The 14,671-nt window shown below is 43.1% G+C and overlaps 1 protein-coding gene across 15 annotated transcripts in view; it reads left to right on the top strand.

Annotated features, from left to right (window-relative positions):
* Positions 1-503: 503 nt before the first annotated feature.
* The window catches only part of TSC22D1 (TSC22 domain family member 1), a 97,089-nt gene continuing 82,921 nt past the window's right edge, over positions 504-14,671 (top strand). For 12 of the 15 annotated variants that reach the window (XR_015704615.1, XR_015704623.1, XR_015704614.1 and 9 more), the window contains exons 1-2: positions 504-982; positions 1,645-4,508. Coding sequence is in view for 5 of the 15 variants with exons in the window: in XM_087756858.1 (XP_087612984.1) it covers positions 1,678-4,508 (2,831 nt within the window). In the remaining 10 variants the exon portion in view is untranslated. Of the gene's footprint in view, positions 983-1,635; positions 4,509-6,728; positions 6,766-14,671 lie in introns of those variants that run through there. The other 3 variants (XM_087756861.1, XM_087756857.1, XM_009463102.2) reach the window with 3 other exon arrangements.

Raw genomic sequence — 14,671 nt, 5'->3', positions numbered from 1 at the left:
GCCTGGGGCACAAAGGGGAAGGCGGCCCCCGAGCGAGGCGCCTCCGCTTTCCCCGTGGGCGGAGGGAAGGAACGGGCAGGAATATTCTGGACCGAGGGAGGGGAGGAAGGAGAAGGTGATGAATAACTTGAATAAATCTGCAACGGAGCCGAGGAGAGGGGGAGGGAGGCGGCGGCGGGTCATGTGAGGCACAGTCATCCTGCGGGCCCGGGGAGGAGGCAGAGCGGGGCACCTGGGGGGCGAGGGGGGCTGCCCGCCCTCTCGCCACGGCCGCGGCGTTGCCCCCGCCCGGGGCGGCCGCCACGCAGGGACACCCCCCGCCCTTCCCTCCCCCTCTCCCGGCGCTCGGCGCCGCTCGGCAATTTCCGCCAGGCGAGCCGAGCCGATTTCCGCCGGCCGGGGCCAGACGGGCTTTATGTCTGCCGGCGGGGCGCGCATGCGCGGCGGCCGCCATCTTACGTTGTCTCTCGCCTGCCCTCCCCTTTGGCGAGCTTTCCCCTCCCCCCCGCAGCCCGGCGCAGCGCCCTCCTCCAGCGCTCCGTGAGGAGACGGGGCCGGGCGGGGAGAGACCCGCGGCGGCGGGGGAGCCGGGGGAGGCCGGGAGGGAAGAAAGGACGGACGGGGCAGCGGCGCAAGCGGGAGGAGGAGGAGGAGGACTGGTCCCAGGCGCGGTTCTGCGGAGGAAGAGCGGGTGCCGCCTGTTATAAAGGGGGAGGAGGCGGAGGGGGAAGGAAGAGCGTGCGGAGCGGAGCCTCCTCCAGAGACAGCCAGACACAGAGGGAGGAGAGAGAGGCTGCCTGGCTGGCTCCCCCTTCCTCCCTCCCTCCTTTTCATGGACTCTCTTGTCGGGCTGCTGCTGCTTTTCTTCCCTCCTTATTCCCTCTCTTTAATACCCAAAATGATTCAGCTCCATGGCTGCCACTGACGGGGATGTCCCTGCCCGGCTCAGCCTGCCGCTGCCGCCCTGCTGTGCGCCAGTCCTGTACGTATCTGCGCTCTCCTCCTACTACTACTACAGCGGGGATGGCGAGGGGCGCCGGCCGCCTCGCCGGGCTGCCCTGAGGGCCCGCCGGCTGCCCTCGCCCCGCCGAGGAGGCGGCGGCCCGGCGGCGGCGGCGGGGAGGGCGGTTCTGCCGGCTGCTGGCGAGCCGCGGCGCCTGGGTGAGCCGCGGGGAGGAAGGGGCTCGCCCCCGGGGCCGGCCGGCTACCGCGGGCATTTCCTCCGCCCGCTGCCCACCCACCCCCCCGGGGGAGAGGCGCAGGCGGGGGGGGGGGGGAGCGAGGAGGGGGGTGGTGGTGGAAATCCACGGTGGGGGGGGGGGGGGGAAAGAGGGCGAAAGAAAGTGAATGGCGGAGGATTGAAAGTGTGACATTCAGAGGCGCTGATCTAGGGGCGGCGGAGGACCGGTCCTCGCCCCCTCCCTGTCTCGGAGGGGAGGAGGAGGGGAGGGGGGTGGCTGGCTGGGTGGCTGGCGAGCGGCGGTGCCGCGGCGCCTCAGCCCGTGCTCTGCGGGAGCCGGGGGGGTTGTGCGTGGCGGTGTCTCTCTGCCCTGCCGTGAGCGCAAAGCTAACTGTGTGTGTATGTCTGTCTCTCTCCATACCGGGGGATTGCACTCTTAAAATACACCCGATACAATGCACCAGCCTGACTCAGCCGCAGACATTAGTGCTAGGAAGATGGCGCACCCGGCAATGTTTCCTAGAAGGGGCAGCAGCAGTAGCAGCGGCAGCAGCTGCGTTACTGCTCCCACTGCACCAGGTACTGGCGTTGGGAGCGCTGCCCTCTCCGCCGAGGATTATCAGCCTCCTTTGCTGGTCCAGCCGCCGCCTTCGTCTCCTGCAACGTCTTCGTCAGCGGGTCTACAGCCGACACCCCCTCCTCCACAAAGCCTGAACCTCCTCTCGCAGTCTCAGCTCCAGCCACAGCCTCTTGCACAGACTGGAGCTCAAATGAAAAAGAAAAGTGGCTTCCAAATCACCAGTGTGACCCCTGCTCAAATATCAGCTAGTATGAGCTCTAATAACAGCATAGCTGAGGATACAGAAAGCTACGATGACCTGGATGAGTCCCACACTGAGGACCTGTCGTCTTCAGAAATCTTGGATGTTTCTCTATCCAGGGCCACTGACTTGGGAGAACCTGAGAGGAGCTCCTCTGAAGAGACTTTAAATAACTTCCAAGAGGCAGAGACTCCTGGGGCTGTTTCTCCAAACCAGCCTCATCTTCCTCAGCAGCATGCTCCTCTGCCTCATCACCCACAGCAGAGTGTTGTGATCAATGGAAGTGTTCACCCCCATCATGTTCATCACCATCACCATCTTCACCACCACCATCATGGACACCATCATCCGTCGCATCCTGGGGTGGGCAGTGCCCCAGTTTCTGGAGGACCACCGCCCAGTCCGTCATTTAGAAAACTATCAACAACTGGAAGCTCTGACAATGTTATATCAACTGCACCGGTTTCTGCTGCATCATCCACTGGTTCCCCGGCATCTGTCGTGTCTAATATCCGCACTACAAGTACTCCCGGCAGTTTAGGTGTAAGTCCTGCGACTGGAACTAGTACCTTAAATAATATGGGTGGTGGTAGTTCTGGTGTGGCAAGCGGCATGCTTGGTACTATAAATTTAAGCAACATCACGAGTACTGGTAATGTAAATGCTTTGTCTGGAACTAGCAGCAATGTTAATGTGAATATCTTGAGTGGTGTTGGCAATGGTACGAGTGCTTCCTCTAGTGTCATGAACAATGTTACTAATGCAACTGCAGGAATGGCAGTGGGATCAAGCCAGCAGCAGCCTGCATCTGGCACGTCAAGGTTTAGGGTTGTAAAATTAGATTCTAGTTCTGAACCTTTCAAGAAAGGTAGATGGACATGCACTGAATTCTATGATAAAGAAAACACTGTTGCAGCTTCCGAAGGAGTAGCAGTAAACAAAGCAGTAGAGACGATAAAACAAAACCCGCTTGAAGTGACTTCTGAAAGGGAGAGCACCAGTGGGAGTTCTGTTAGCAGCAATGTAAGCACACTGAGTCACTATACAGAAAGTGTGGGAAGTGGAGAAATAGGAGCACCTACTGTGGTACAGCAGCAAGCATTTCAAGGTGTGGGTCCGCAGCAGATGGATTTTAGCAGCGCTGCTCCTCCGGCAATTCCAGCATCTAGTATACCACAGAGTGTTTCTCAATCACAGCTTGCACAAGTCCAGCTGCATTCTCAAGAAGTAAACTATCCACAGCAGAAGCCAGGGGTCCAACCTCCTGCACAGGCCAGTCTAACCACTGTTACTGGGGTTCAGCCAGCTCCAGTTAGTATGCTAGGTGTATCCCCATCTCTGGGCCACCAGCAGCCTGCCATTCAGAGTATGGCTCAACAGCAGCTACCGTATTCTCAGCCGGCGCAGCCTGTGCAGACTTTGCCCGTTGTACAGCAGCAGCAGTTGCAGTATGGACAACAGCAGCAGCAGCAGCAGACGACAGTTCCTACGCAGATGGCCGCAGGTCACGTTAAGCCGGTGAACCAAAACTCTGTTACGGGGGCTATGCCAGACTACATTCAACATCAGCAGATCCTTCAGACTCCAGCCCCTGCCATGCAGCCCAGTTCTACAGGAGTAGGAGCAGGGCAACCGGTTCCTGTTGCCCAGGCACAGAGCATGCAGCCTTCAGTACAAGCACATCCAGCCGCTGCCCCGGCTCAGCCTGTTGCACACGCTCCAGCAGCGATACCAGGTGTAGGTACCAGTGGTCAGATGCTGAATGTTGGGCAGCAAGGAAGCGTAGCTGCCGTGGTGCAACCACCATCTGCTGCAAACCAAATTCCACCTCCAGTCATGCCGTCGACGGCTGCTCCTCCATCTTCACAAGTAGTGCAGCCTGTGCAGACAGGAATAATGCAGCAGGGATTACAGCCTAGCGCTTCAGGCCTTCCTCAGCAAATGGTCATTGCTCAGCAAAACACCTTGTTACCTGTACAGCCGCAGGCACAAGGAGTGGAATCTGTAGTCCAAGGGATGACTGGCCAGCAGCTGCCTGCGGTTAGCCCTATACCTTCTGCTAGTACTGTTCCTGCACCAAGTCAAGCTGGTTCAGCTGTGCCTCCTGGCATACCTTCTGCTTCTATAGGTTTGGGACAGCCACAGAATATAGCACAAGCTTCGGCTGTGCAGAACGGGAATTTGGCTCAAAATGTTAGTCAGCCTCCCTTGATATCAACAAGTATAGGTATGCCAGTGGCACAGAGTGTGCCACAGCAGATACCGCTAAGCTCTACCCAGTTCCCCGCACAATCACTAGCTCAGTCAATTGTAAGCCAAATTGAAGATGGCAGACGCCCTACAGAACCTTCCTTAGTGGGTTTACCTCAAGCTGCCAGTGGCGAGAGTGGTGTTGGAGCATCAGCCGTTTCGGATGGCGGTAGCAGCAATGTGCCATCCTCTGCTTCCCTCTTCCCGCTGAAGGTGCTGCCATTGACAACGCCCCTTGTAGATGGTGAGGATGAGAGGTAAGACTGCCCGTAACTTTATTAAAAGATACGCTGTCTGATAGTTTGATTTGCACTAACTTGCAGGTCTCGTTACAGCCATTCTGTGAAATGAAGCGGTGTGATGTTTTTGTTTAATTAGAAATGTTGTTTCTTGGGTCCCAGCGCATGTAGGTATTACATTAAAATACTTGTTTTTCTCTTGAGGGGGTGGGTTGTATTGATTATGCTCTGAAACTACTGTGTGGGTAAATTGTGTTTAACAATCTGTGACAGCGTGTATATTCCCATTGTATAGAGGAAGACAAAAGAATACTGTGGAATGTGGGTATGCTAGTGGTGATTGTAGTTTAGATTATTTGTTATACTGAAATAATTAATATTTATTCTTATGTAGATTTTTTTTTTCTTCACAAGCCTAGACTTCATCCTGCCTCAGCTTCTCTTTTTCAAGTATTGACTTTACTCAGGTTGAACCAGTTGCGAGTCTGTGGTGTATGCAGAAGCCTTCTCTTTGACAGCCAAGAGACGCTTTAGGCAAATGAGTATGGTGGGAAAAGGGAGGTTCAGCAACACCATTGTGGCTCTTTAAATTGAACTTGGGGCACTTTTGGTCTTGGTGGTTTTCTTCAAAGCATTAATCCATTGTGAGAGCCGCTCAGGCCTGTGGAGGGGTGGTAAGCCTTTCAGTCTGGTGCACTGATTCTGTGCAGTCAGAGTAAGAAACTGCACAAGTTCTTTCCCACCTTCACCTTTTCAAAGAAATGACCACTGGCTGGTCTTAATAGTATGTGCATGTGAATAGTCTCATTTCTTTGACAGTGTGTGCAGAGAGGCTGTGTCAGTTGTGAAAGGCCCTTGCGTGTGCAGACTGAAGTGATCTGCATAGCAGTTTTAAAGTGCAATTGTTTGGTATTAATTACGCGTAGAAATTCCTCACTGTTTTGAGGACCTCTTGGGATATGTGTTTACAAATGGACAGGAAGACTGTGGTGGTTCTCCCAAAGAACTTCTTCTCTAAGAAGGAGCTACATTAATGGGAGAAGTAACTTTAAGATAAATAACCTGACTTGAGAATGTGGGAGAGGACAGAAAAGAACACTAGAAAAGAAAAACTGAGACTTGGGTGAGGAGACAAAGCACTAAACACTTACAAGGTGCGAAAAATGCCACAGCAACGGGAGGTGAAGTACTTCTTAAATATCTTTTTGGTGCCATAACTTAAATGAGGAGTAATATCAGTGGCCAAACTTTATTAAAAAAAAAAAAGTAAAACGGGTTGCTGGGAGAGGCTGGATTCTTTTCTTAATATCGAAAATACTAACTCTATCAGCAGTCTCTGATTATGTTGACTGATCATGAGGTGTTGACTGCCTTAGTGGCTTTCATCATGTCTTTCTAAGATGCCAGAGAGCTGTAATGAGTAGCAGCTTGTCTTCCAGGAGTGCTAGAAGACAAGTTCCAACACTGTTTCATTCTGATTATGTTTTTAGTCAATAAGTACGTGAAGGTGGTAGGAGACAGATTGAGTTGTTAAAGCCCACAGTGTCACCATTATGCTACCAGCAGTCAATTTTCTCATAAATGTTTTTTTGGTTTTCCTTCCTTCGATCTTTCTAAACCAGAACACTAAGCCTTCTCTTCATGGGTCCTGTTTGTGTTTGGTGGCCTGTGGTGGTTTTTTTTTGTTTTGTGTTTTTTTGTGTTGTTTGTTTGTTTGTTTTTTAACCAACCAACCAAAAAAGCTCCCTAAGCTTTCAGGGGATAGCTGAGTAAGAGAATCATAAGCTCATTGATGCTCAGTGTTTTGGAAAATGACATCTAGCACGTGACTGTACCGTGATTTTAAGAGCATATGTTAGCTGTTTGTCATGATTGGTAGTTTTTCCCAGAATGTTTAAATCCCTCAGGGTAACAATAGCCAGAAATACCTTCTTCCTCTGCTATTTGGCTAGCCAAAGATCATATCCTTCTCCCATGCACGTTGTGTCTTTGTTCAATCTATCATCTCCAGGTAGACTATACTTTTGTTTAGCTGCAGTTGGAAAAGCATTTAGATGCTTTACACAGAGCAGGATATGACTCTGTTAAATGGAGACCAAAAATAATTGTGTTTTTTTGCATGGCAGCAGTGGTCAGGTCATTTTTGTGTACAATTTACATAATTTGCAGCAGCACTTCTCCCTGTATATCTGCCTGTAACATTAAAAACTTAGTGAGATTGTCTGTTTCCGCTTCCAGGGGATCTCAGGGCGAGATGTGATTTGTATTGTCATTTTGACTGGAATTTTTTTTTGGTCTGGAGCTGAGACCTCATCACTCACTAAAGGTAGTGCAAGATATGCTGTTATTCTGCTTGGCTCCTCACTTTTCTGGTCATTGGATGTCTCTAACTAGAGTTTTCTTGAGAGTTTTTTTGCCTGTTTGTTAGATTATTCCCTCTTTTACAGGAGGTAAGGGGTAGCATATTGTAAAAGTACATAAACATTTAAGAAGCATGTATGCTGTAAATACGTGTGTATAAAATCCCTATTTCTCTCTCTCTGTCTCATGTGCACACACACACATATATGACTGAAGTTTTATATCAATACATCCCAAGTGATTCTAAACCTGGCAAGGGAAAAGGTAGGAGAAAGAAGTGAGTGATGACATAATTGGGCCAGTGAAGAAGCTGTAAAATTCCATTTGATATGCCTTTGAAAAAACATCTGACCGATGTAATACCTTGTTTAGATTAACTCCCAGCTTTCCTTAAACCTGTATATAATTGCATTTAAAGACGTGCCGGTATCTTTAAGTCTTCAGCCCTGTTCAGTTTTTAGAACACCATTTGCGGCTGTTTCTATGCCTGTTATCAGGGCATGGCCTTTTAAATATAGACAGCATGGAGTGTATCTGCTTTGAAAGCTGTAACCTTTATTTCCCCAGTATGAATAATTTTTTTTTTTAATCTTCACTGTGACTTGAAATAAGAAATATTAAAAATGAACTGTTTGGCAGAATGCTGTATGGAAAATTAATTTGCGAACTTTATTTCTTAAAGAGAGGATACAAATAATACTGTTACAGTTTCTGTATTTAAAAAACCAAAGCACCCCTAGTTCTTTGGACTAGTCTTTCTTCAGCCTCTTGGGTATGCCACAGATGTTTGTATGTTGGTAGATTTATCTCTTTTAATATTTCAATCTACAAAAATGCGGGCCAGTTTTTTGGATGTTAAGTAACTTTTTATTTTTCCTTAGCTTGAATCATGGTGTGGACTTGTTTTAGTGTGTGATTCTGATAGTTTCTTGGATTTGCAGCAGTTACATCGATTTATTCATTTCAGTTATTAAATCCTGTCAATTTTAGGTATAGTCTTTTGTGTTTAGTCTTTCATCTCTAGAACTGTAGAAGAGGATTTCTTTTATTTTTATGCTTTTGAAACTTCAGTATGGAAAAATACATATTTATATTGCAGTGAATTCTTTCGTGTATTTATACTTAGTGTTGCAAAATCAGTTTTACATCTTCCTAGACAATGCTTTATTATGCTATAGATACTTGCAATAAGATTTTGTACGCACTTATATAATTCTCAAATTACCTGTAAGGTGAAAAGTTAAAAAAACTCAATGTATTTTACAGCAGTTATACAGGCTGCTGTAAGTGAATTTAAAAATAACTTAATCTGAAATGTTGTTTACCATTACTCAAAAGCAGATTTTGTGAATGAAGGATAAGAGAACTAGTAACTGTCTCCCTGTCCTTGACAGCATTTCCTGTAGGGTTGCTTTCATTCTTTAGTCTGATGCAAGTTGTTTTCACCTGTCTGTGCATTTCATCCAGCAGCGAAGCAAAAGAGGAAGGTGGAGAAGGTGATGATAAACACATAAAACTGACATAGAGATTTGAAGTATTCTTTATCTGACAATCTCTCATAATTTCCTTTTTGAAGAAAAATTATTAAGAGATCCCTTTACAGCTGGACAGAAGAAAGAAGTGGAGGAAATGTTTTCCGTATAGGATGTGTGTTTTGACTTGTTAGTAAATCTGTGGAGAGTGTGGAAGATTAAAGCGGAACGTGAGAATTGAAAGACTTGTGAACAGCCTTTGGGAATCTCTAGTAGTAGTAACTAGTATTAGCTTGTAAAGCAAGAGTACAGTCAGGAAATTGGATGAATTTTCATCACATATGCAAGTGTGTAGTAGGAAGGTACAAATGAGATTTTTACAGAGGTAATGTAATACTTGTTGAAGATGTTAGTAAGCACTAGTGAATGAACATATTAAAGTAGAACTGGAAGTTTCAATTAAACGTTGTTCCTGATGCGGTAACTATTTTGTGTACTTACTTTGGAAGCTGTTTTAGAGTTTACACGGGCTTTTTTATTTGCTCTAAGTTTTGCTTTTGTGTATTTGATGAAAAAGGGAGAAGACACTTCACAACAAAGGATTTATGGTGGCTCAGCGTGGATTTATGGTTTTTTTTTTTTTTAGTTGCATCCCAGGGGCAGTGTTGTTATTTTCCATTTTTCAGATTTTAAACTTGCTTCAGAGTCTTGCCACCAATTTGAAAATTGCATAACTTGAATTCTAGGAGATTGACTTTTTAAAAAAGTCTCTTTGTACCTTCAATTTGGCTATTTATGGAACTTGAAAAAATAGTTACCCTCGGTAATGGCAAGTCACCTGAGTAAGAAGAGAGTGCTTTGGTGAAGAAAGTGTGGTTGCTGTTGCGTCACGCTGACAAGTCCAGCTTCTCATTTCATCTGATGAAATAAAATACCTACTGTTGGCAGAATTGACTTTGTTAGCTCTCTGCTCTAAGGAAAGAACAATGACGAATTCAGGGTCTGCACCTTGTGTGTCTGCTGGCCAGCTGTAGGTGGCAATACCTGTTTGGATGGGCCTTTTTCTGGTGTCTCTTACAGATGCGTTTTCTGCATGCCATGATGTGCTTTGAACTAAGGATTGCTACAGTGCTTGGTATTGCATTGTCTTTAAAGACAGGAAGAACCAACAGATTTCAGAGGGTTGTAAAAGCAGTAATTTAGCACTTCAGGCAGATTGTTGGAGATGCTGAGAAATGTACCTCTCCAACTGATAACGTGATTTCCAGAAAATGTTCCTTAGCACTACGGTTTTGGCTGTGCTTTGGAAATTGTCAGTGTATAAGCAGACTAAATCATCTATGTTATGTGTATGTCAAAACAAACAAACGAAAGACTTCAAAATATTTAATGTTGAAAAGTGATCTTTGCTACTGTGTCAGGATTTACATTCTTTACATTACAGGCTAACCTGGAAATTAGAATTATCCGTTTGTCAGTCTGTGTATTGGTAGTGAAGTGTTTCAGCCTTTACAAGTTCCTGTGATCTAGATAATCCCACAGTAGAGTAATAACTGTAACAGTCGGTGGTAAGCTAGCAAAGTTATGAGGATGGGAGGAGGGAAAAAACCCAACCCATCCAACCCCACCCCCCCCCCAACATTAATCTACCTTGCTTAAATGTGAGTGAAAAGACATATGGATAGCACACCTGTGCTACAAAAAAAACCCAAAAACCTATAATAATGATGTTCCCTTTGCAGAGGGTAATAAAGTAAATAAGCATTTTCAGACCTGTCTTTTAACAGCTTAGGAAGTAGATCAAGTTGTAAACAGTAGTATTGCTAGTATAGTCTTTTAGAAGAAGAAACTGCGCACACCTGAATATCAGTGTAATAACAGCAAGTGCATTCTTGGTATGACCTTTTTGGGAATAATTTGCAATCTGGGTTTGCAGTTTGGTGTAGGTGAAATGTAAGGAAAAGTAGAGGAGTAGTGTGTCTTTGTTCTCATTGATTTAATGCACTGGTTCTTTTCTATTGATTAATTTATGAGACTAAAATGTGTTGTGTGTAATATGTATTATACTTTAACAAATGACTGAGAACTTTTTTTAAAAGTGGGCCTGTACCTTTCATTTATTGCACTTAGGTGATGCTATTAAGCAAAAGCATGCTTTAACAGAATACTAAGCAGGGACTAAGGGTAAGATTATTCAGTAAATTATTTCATGGTAACATTCACTGTAAATAAGGAACTAGTTTATTCTCAGTGTATTTGTAGAAGAAACTATAGCCTAAAGCTAAGATGGAAAGAGCTCGAGTGACTGGAGATAGCACTTTATTTATTTTAGCCTATTCTAAAGCATTTACAGACTTAGGAATTGCATGATGGAAGTGCAGTGTAATTCTGGTATCAAACTGGAGCACCTGATCATCCTTCTGGCTTTAATGTCTTGCAACAGTTTAACTCTTGGTCTGTCTTTGGAATTTGCTAACAAAGATAGTAATTGTGCTACAGTCAGTTGTGGTGTAGAAACCCTCATCAGCTCATTTTGTGCAAGCCTCCGAACACCTATTATGCATTATCAGTGTTTGAAGCAGGATTTGGTTTGTGGTTGCAGTTATATGCAAAGGTCTCCCTCTTCCACTGAAGCTGGGTAGGCTTTCCTGAGAGAGAGAGATTGATTTAGAGGTGATGAGTGTTTGGCAGGCAGGGATTCTAACGATCCCATACAAGCAAATGCTAGAGAGTATTGCCTGTGATAGTTTAGGTATTTTATCATTGTTGCTTACCTTATGGACTAAATGGCTTGCTAGTACCTACTAAATGAGGGCTTCTGACTTTGGTGCTGTGCAGAGATTAAGAATAATACTCATCACAGTTCAAATACAACATTATGCTTTAATAACTGAACTTGTTCAATTTTATGAAATTTTTTTATACTTGCAAAGTAAAATCTTGAACATTTGTTTTGGTAGAGTAGAAAAGTCACAGTAAACTTGTTCACTGTTTTTCGTTGAGCAAGCAATTAATTTTTTATTACACTTTATTTTTAAATTATTTTGGCATTATTTTTTTGTACTTCAGAAATGACTCCTTTTTTTTTTCTACTTCACAGTCTTAATGTACACTTACTGGTCTTGACTTCATCTAAGTTGTTTTAATGCTGTTGTTGATTTAACCTTTTTTTTTAAATTCACTTAGTAATTTTCCAGAATTTCACTAGTCTTTTTATCACAATATTTAAAATTAGAGAAAGTGTACATTGAGCCTAAATATTACTACTGTAAGTTTAAAATAATGCTATAAGAATTATTAAAAAAAACATTTAAACTGGGCTGTATAAACATAAGAATATGTTTAAGTCTAAGTGTTGCTCCATATGTGTGTATGAAGTCAAGCTTTTACCACTGTGCTAAGCGAGAAAAATTCACATGTAGGTATGTCTGTATTTGGGCACTTAGGCCAATGTTTGTTGTCATGTGTTTTTAAATGTTTTTTCTTTGTGTTTAATTGTGTGTTATACTGCTTTCATGAGGTGTGTGGTGTTGGTGAAGCTTCATGTATTGAGTACCTTTGACAATCAGGACGTATATTTAAGTACCGTAGGCATTCAAGCTTGAAGCTTTTGTCCCAGTTTATATTTCTTCTGGCAGTGCAGGGCTAGCGATGGTCCAGGAGAGTCAATGTAACTCTTCTTTGTTCAGCAATGAACTGCTACCTAAACAAGCTACCTTTTATTATTAGCCTTTCTTGCTGGGGGTTGTAGGTAGTGTACAAGCTGAAATGGGTGCAGATTTTTGAAAGTATGTTAGAATAATAGAGTAGGAAGTAAAGCAGTTTGAGGGGTTTTTATCATTAAGGATTAGAAGTTTAACACTTTTTTTGAAGCTGACTGTAATCCTTGTAGAAGAACAAATGCAGGTACTGCTGAGGCACTGAGTTTTGTGGGTTTTTTTGTGTTTTTTTTTTTTTTTTTTTCTCGGAAACTTTCAGAAAATTCTGCTTTGTATTTATTTCGATAAAACTTGAGGGGTAGCTTGATCATCTGTTTATCTACTTTTGAATAACCCATTCTTCTGAGTATAGTGGAGGAGTACAGTTTTATAAATTGCTAAAACAGGCAGTAGAAGAACTTCGGTAAGTTTAAACTTAACAGAAAGATATGGATGGGCCTACAGTCTTTTAAAAAAATGTAGACAGTATTTCTAGTAAGGTATAGATTTGAAAGCAACTGGAAGTGGGCTGTAGAGTGTTTCCTAACCTGCTGCTTATGTGCGTTAAACTACTTTGCCAGGCAAATTGTTTGAGCTTGTGTGTGACATAAGTACTTTTCCAACCTTCTGTTTGAATGGCTTTTTTTTTTATTGTTTTAATTAGCATAGATATCCAGCAGGAACTTTTCAGGGCTGATTTCTTCATGTGTAATCAAAGATTTGAACTTCTCCAGCAGTCGCTTAAGCAACAGTATCGAAGTACTGTGCTCAGTATTAGGCACAGTACTGAAGGCTGCTGAAAATGTGGATACACATTCAACAATAGTCTTAGTGTCTTAATGCATTTAATAATAGCTTTTTTACTACTGTACTGCACTGTAGTTCTTGAAGATGAGTTACGGAGATAAGGTAATTTCAGCACACAGTGCTATTAGTGTATGCTTATTTCTGTATCCTCAGTGTTACACTTGGTTCATTCCTGTAAGATCAGAAGGTTTGCAAATCAAATGTGAGTTACACCATTTTTTTTTTTTTGCAGACGTGGTTGATCTTTTATTTGTAATCCATTGTCTCATGGGTCAGCAACAGTCCTAGTTACTGGTAGCCGAGTGTTAATCTTCTTCAGTGCTTACATATCTCATCAGAAGTCCTTTTAGCTGCATAAAATTTCTGAACTTAGTATCCATTACAAGTTGCTTGTGCTTGGTTTAGAAACGGTATTTTCCTTTAAATCATCATAAACAAATGTATGATATAGAAATACCTTTTAATGTTTTTCCAATAACTTTGAATTCCCTGTGTAATGAAGAGGGATGAAATCCCTGTCAAGATGAGAGAAAACTCAAATGCCTTTTAAGCTTCCTCTGACCTTCACTTCACCCAACTCTGTCACAGTTGTGTATAGATGAGAGAGAGATGATGGCTGGCAGTCATAACTTACATAGAAGAAACTGTAGAAATCAAAGAATTCAAAATGTAACCATACTAAATTTGTGTTTCTATATATCTAGTGCTGTTATAGCTAGTAAGAAAGATTGTGATTAAAAATAAATCCAGTAACTCATGTATGATTGCTTTGACTTTTATTGTGACTGCAATTCTGAAATATTTCTCTTTTCAAAGAAGAGCAAGCAAAAACTTCTCACGCGGAATCTGAATTGTGAGTAACTTGTTTGGCATACATTGCCACTGAGTTGGGATAAGCATAGTCAAAAAAATAACTTCTGTAGATTTCCTGGAAGATTATTTTCAGCTTGGTAATTTTACTGGATGTATGTATATGTGTCAAAGTATCATCATGTGTTTTTGTACCATGTGAAAAGATACCGTATTTCTCTGGGGAAGTCTTATCTGTGGATTGTAAACAGCATCTTAAGTCTTACTTCCAGGTTGAGCCTGACAGAAGTGGAATGCTTTCGTTTCCTCTAGGATTTTGTGAGGGTTCATGCAGCAATACCTGCCCTATAGAAAAGCATGTAAGGGGAGGCAGAACAACTCAGGATGTTTCATGATTGTCGTGTGTGTGGAAACTTGTGTAAGGTATTAATTGTCATTGTCCCTTGATGTCACTTGTAGTACAGGATCTCAAATTCTTAGCATCTCTGAAATCTGGCAAGGAAGGATTTTATAGTAATAATTAGTTTGTATTCAGTATTGTGGTTTGTTGGTTTGTTTATGTTATAAGCTGTTTAGTGGAAATCTTGACCTGGCCTTCACTTGAAATGTCTACTAAACATTTTGATAATTTATTTTTTTTTTTAAATTCTTTGGTCTAGAACTCTGAATGCTGTGTATCTGTATACATGTATATGAGAACATAGAAAGCTTAATTCTTTTTTAAAAACAAAACAAAAAAACCCCAAACCAAACCAAACCTGCTGGTAAGAGCAGGAGCAATTGCTGCTCTTAGCGGTTTCATTTCTTGCATTCTTACAAAATAAGACCAAGTGAAAATAAAATAAAAGGAACCATGAATTAATGACTACATCTTTTAAGTACTTGTTAAATAATTTACTGTAGCACTCAAATGAATTCAAGTTATAAATGTACCTCTTTAATCTACTGAATGAGGTTATTATGTTAAGAATGGATCAGCATATTGCACTGCCCAGTGCTTCTTTAGTAGGCCTAATATCCTAAATTGGGTGAA

This window comes from Nipponia nippon, unplaced genomic scaffold, assembly GCF_047370975.1.
Source record: "Nipponia nippon isolate SJK-2023a ecotype South Korea unplaced genomic scaffold, ASM4737097v1 scaffold_2, whole genome shotgun sequence".
NCBI lineage: Eukaryota > Metazoa > Chordata > Aves > Pelecaniformes > Threskiornithidae > Nipponia > Nipponia nippon.
Note: the sequence above shows the minus strand (reverse complement) of the source record. Positions and strands in the feature narration are given on the sequence as shown.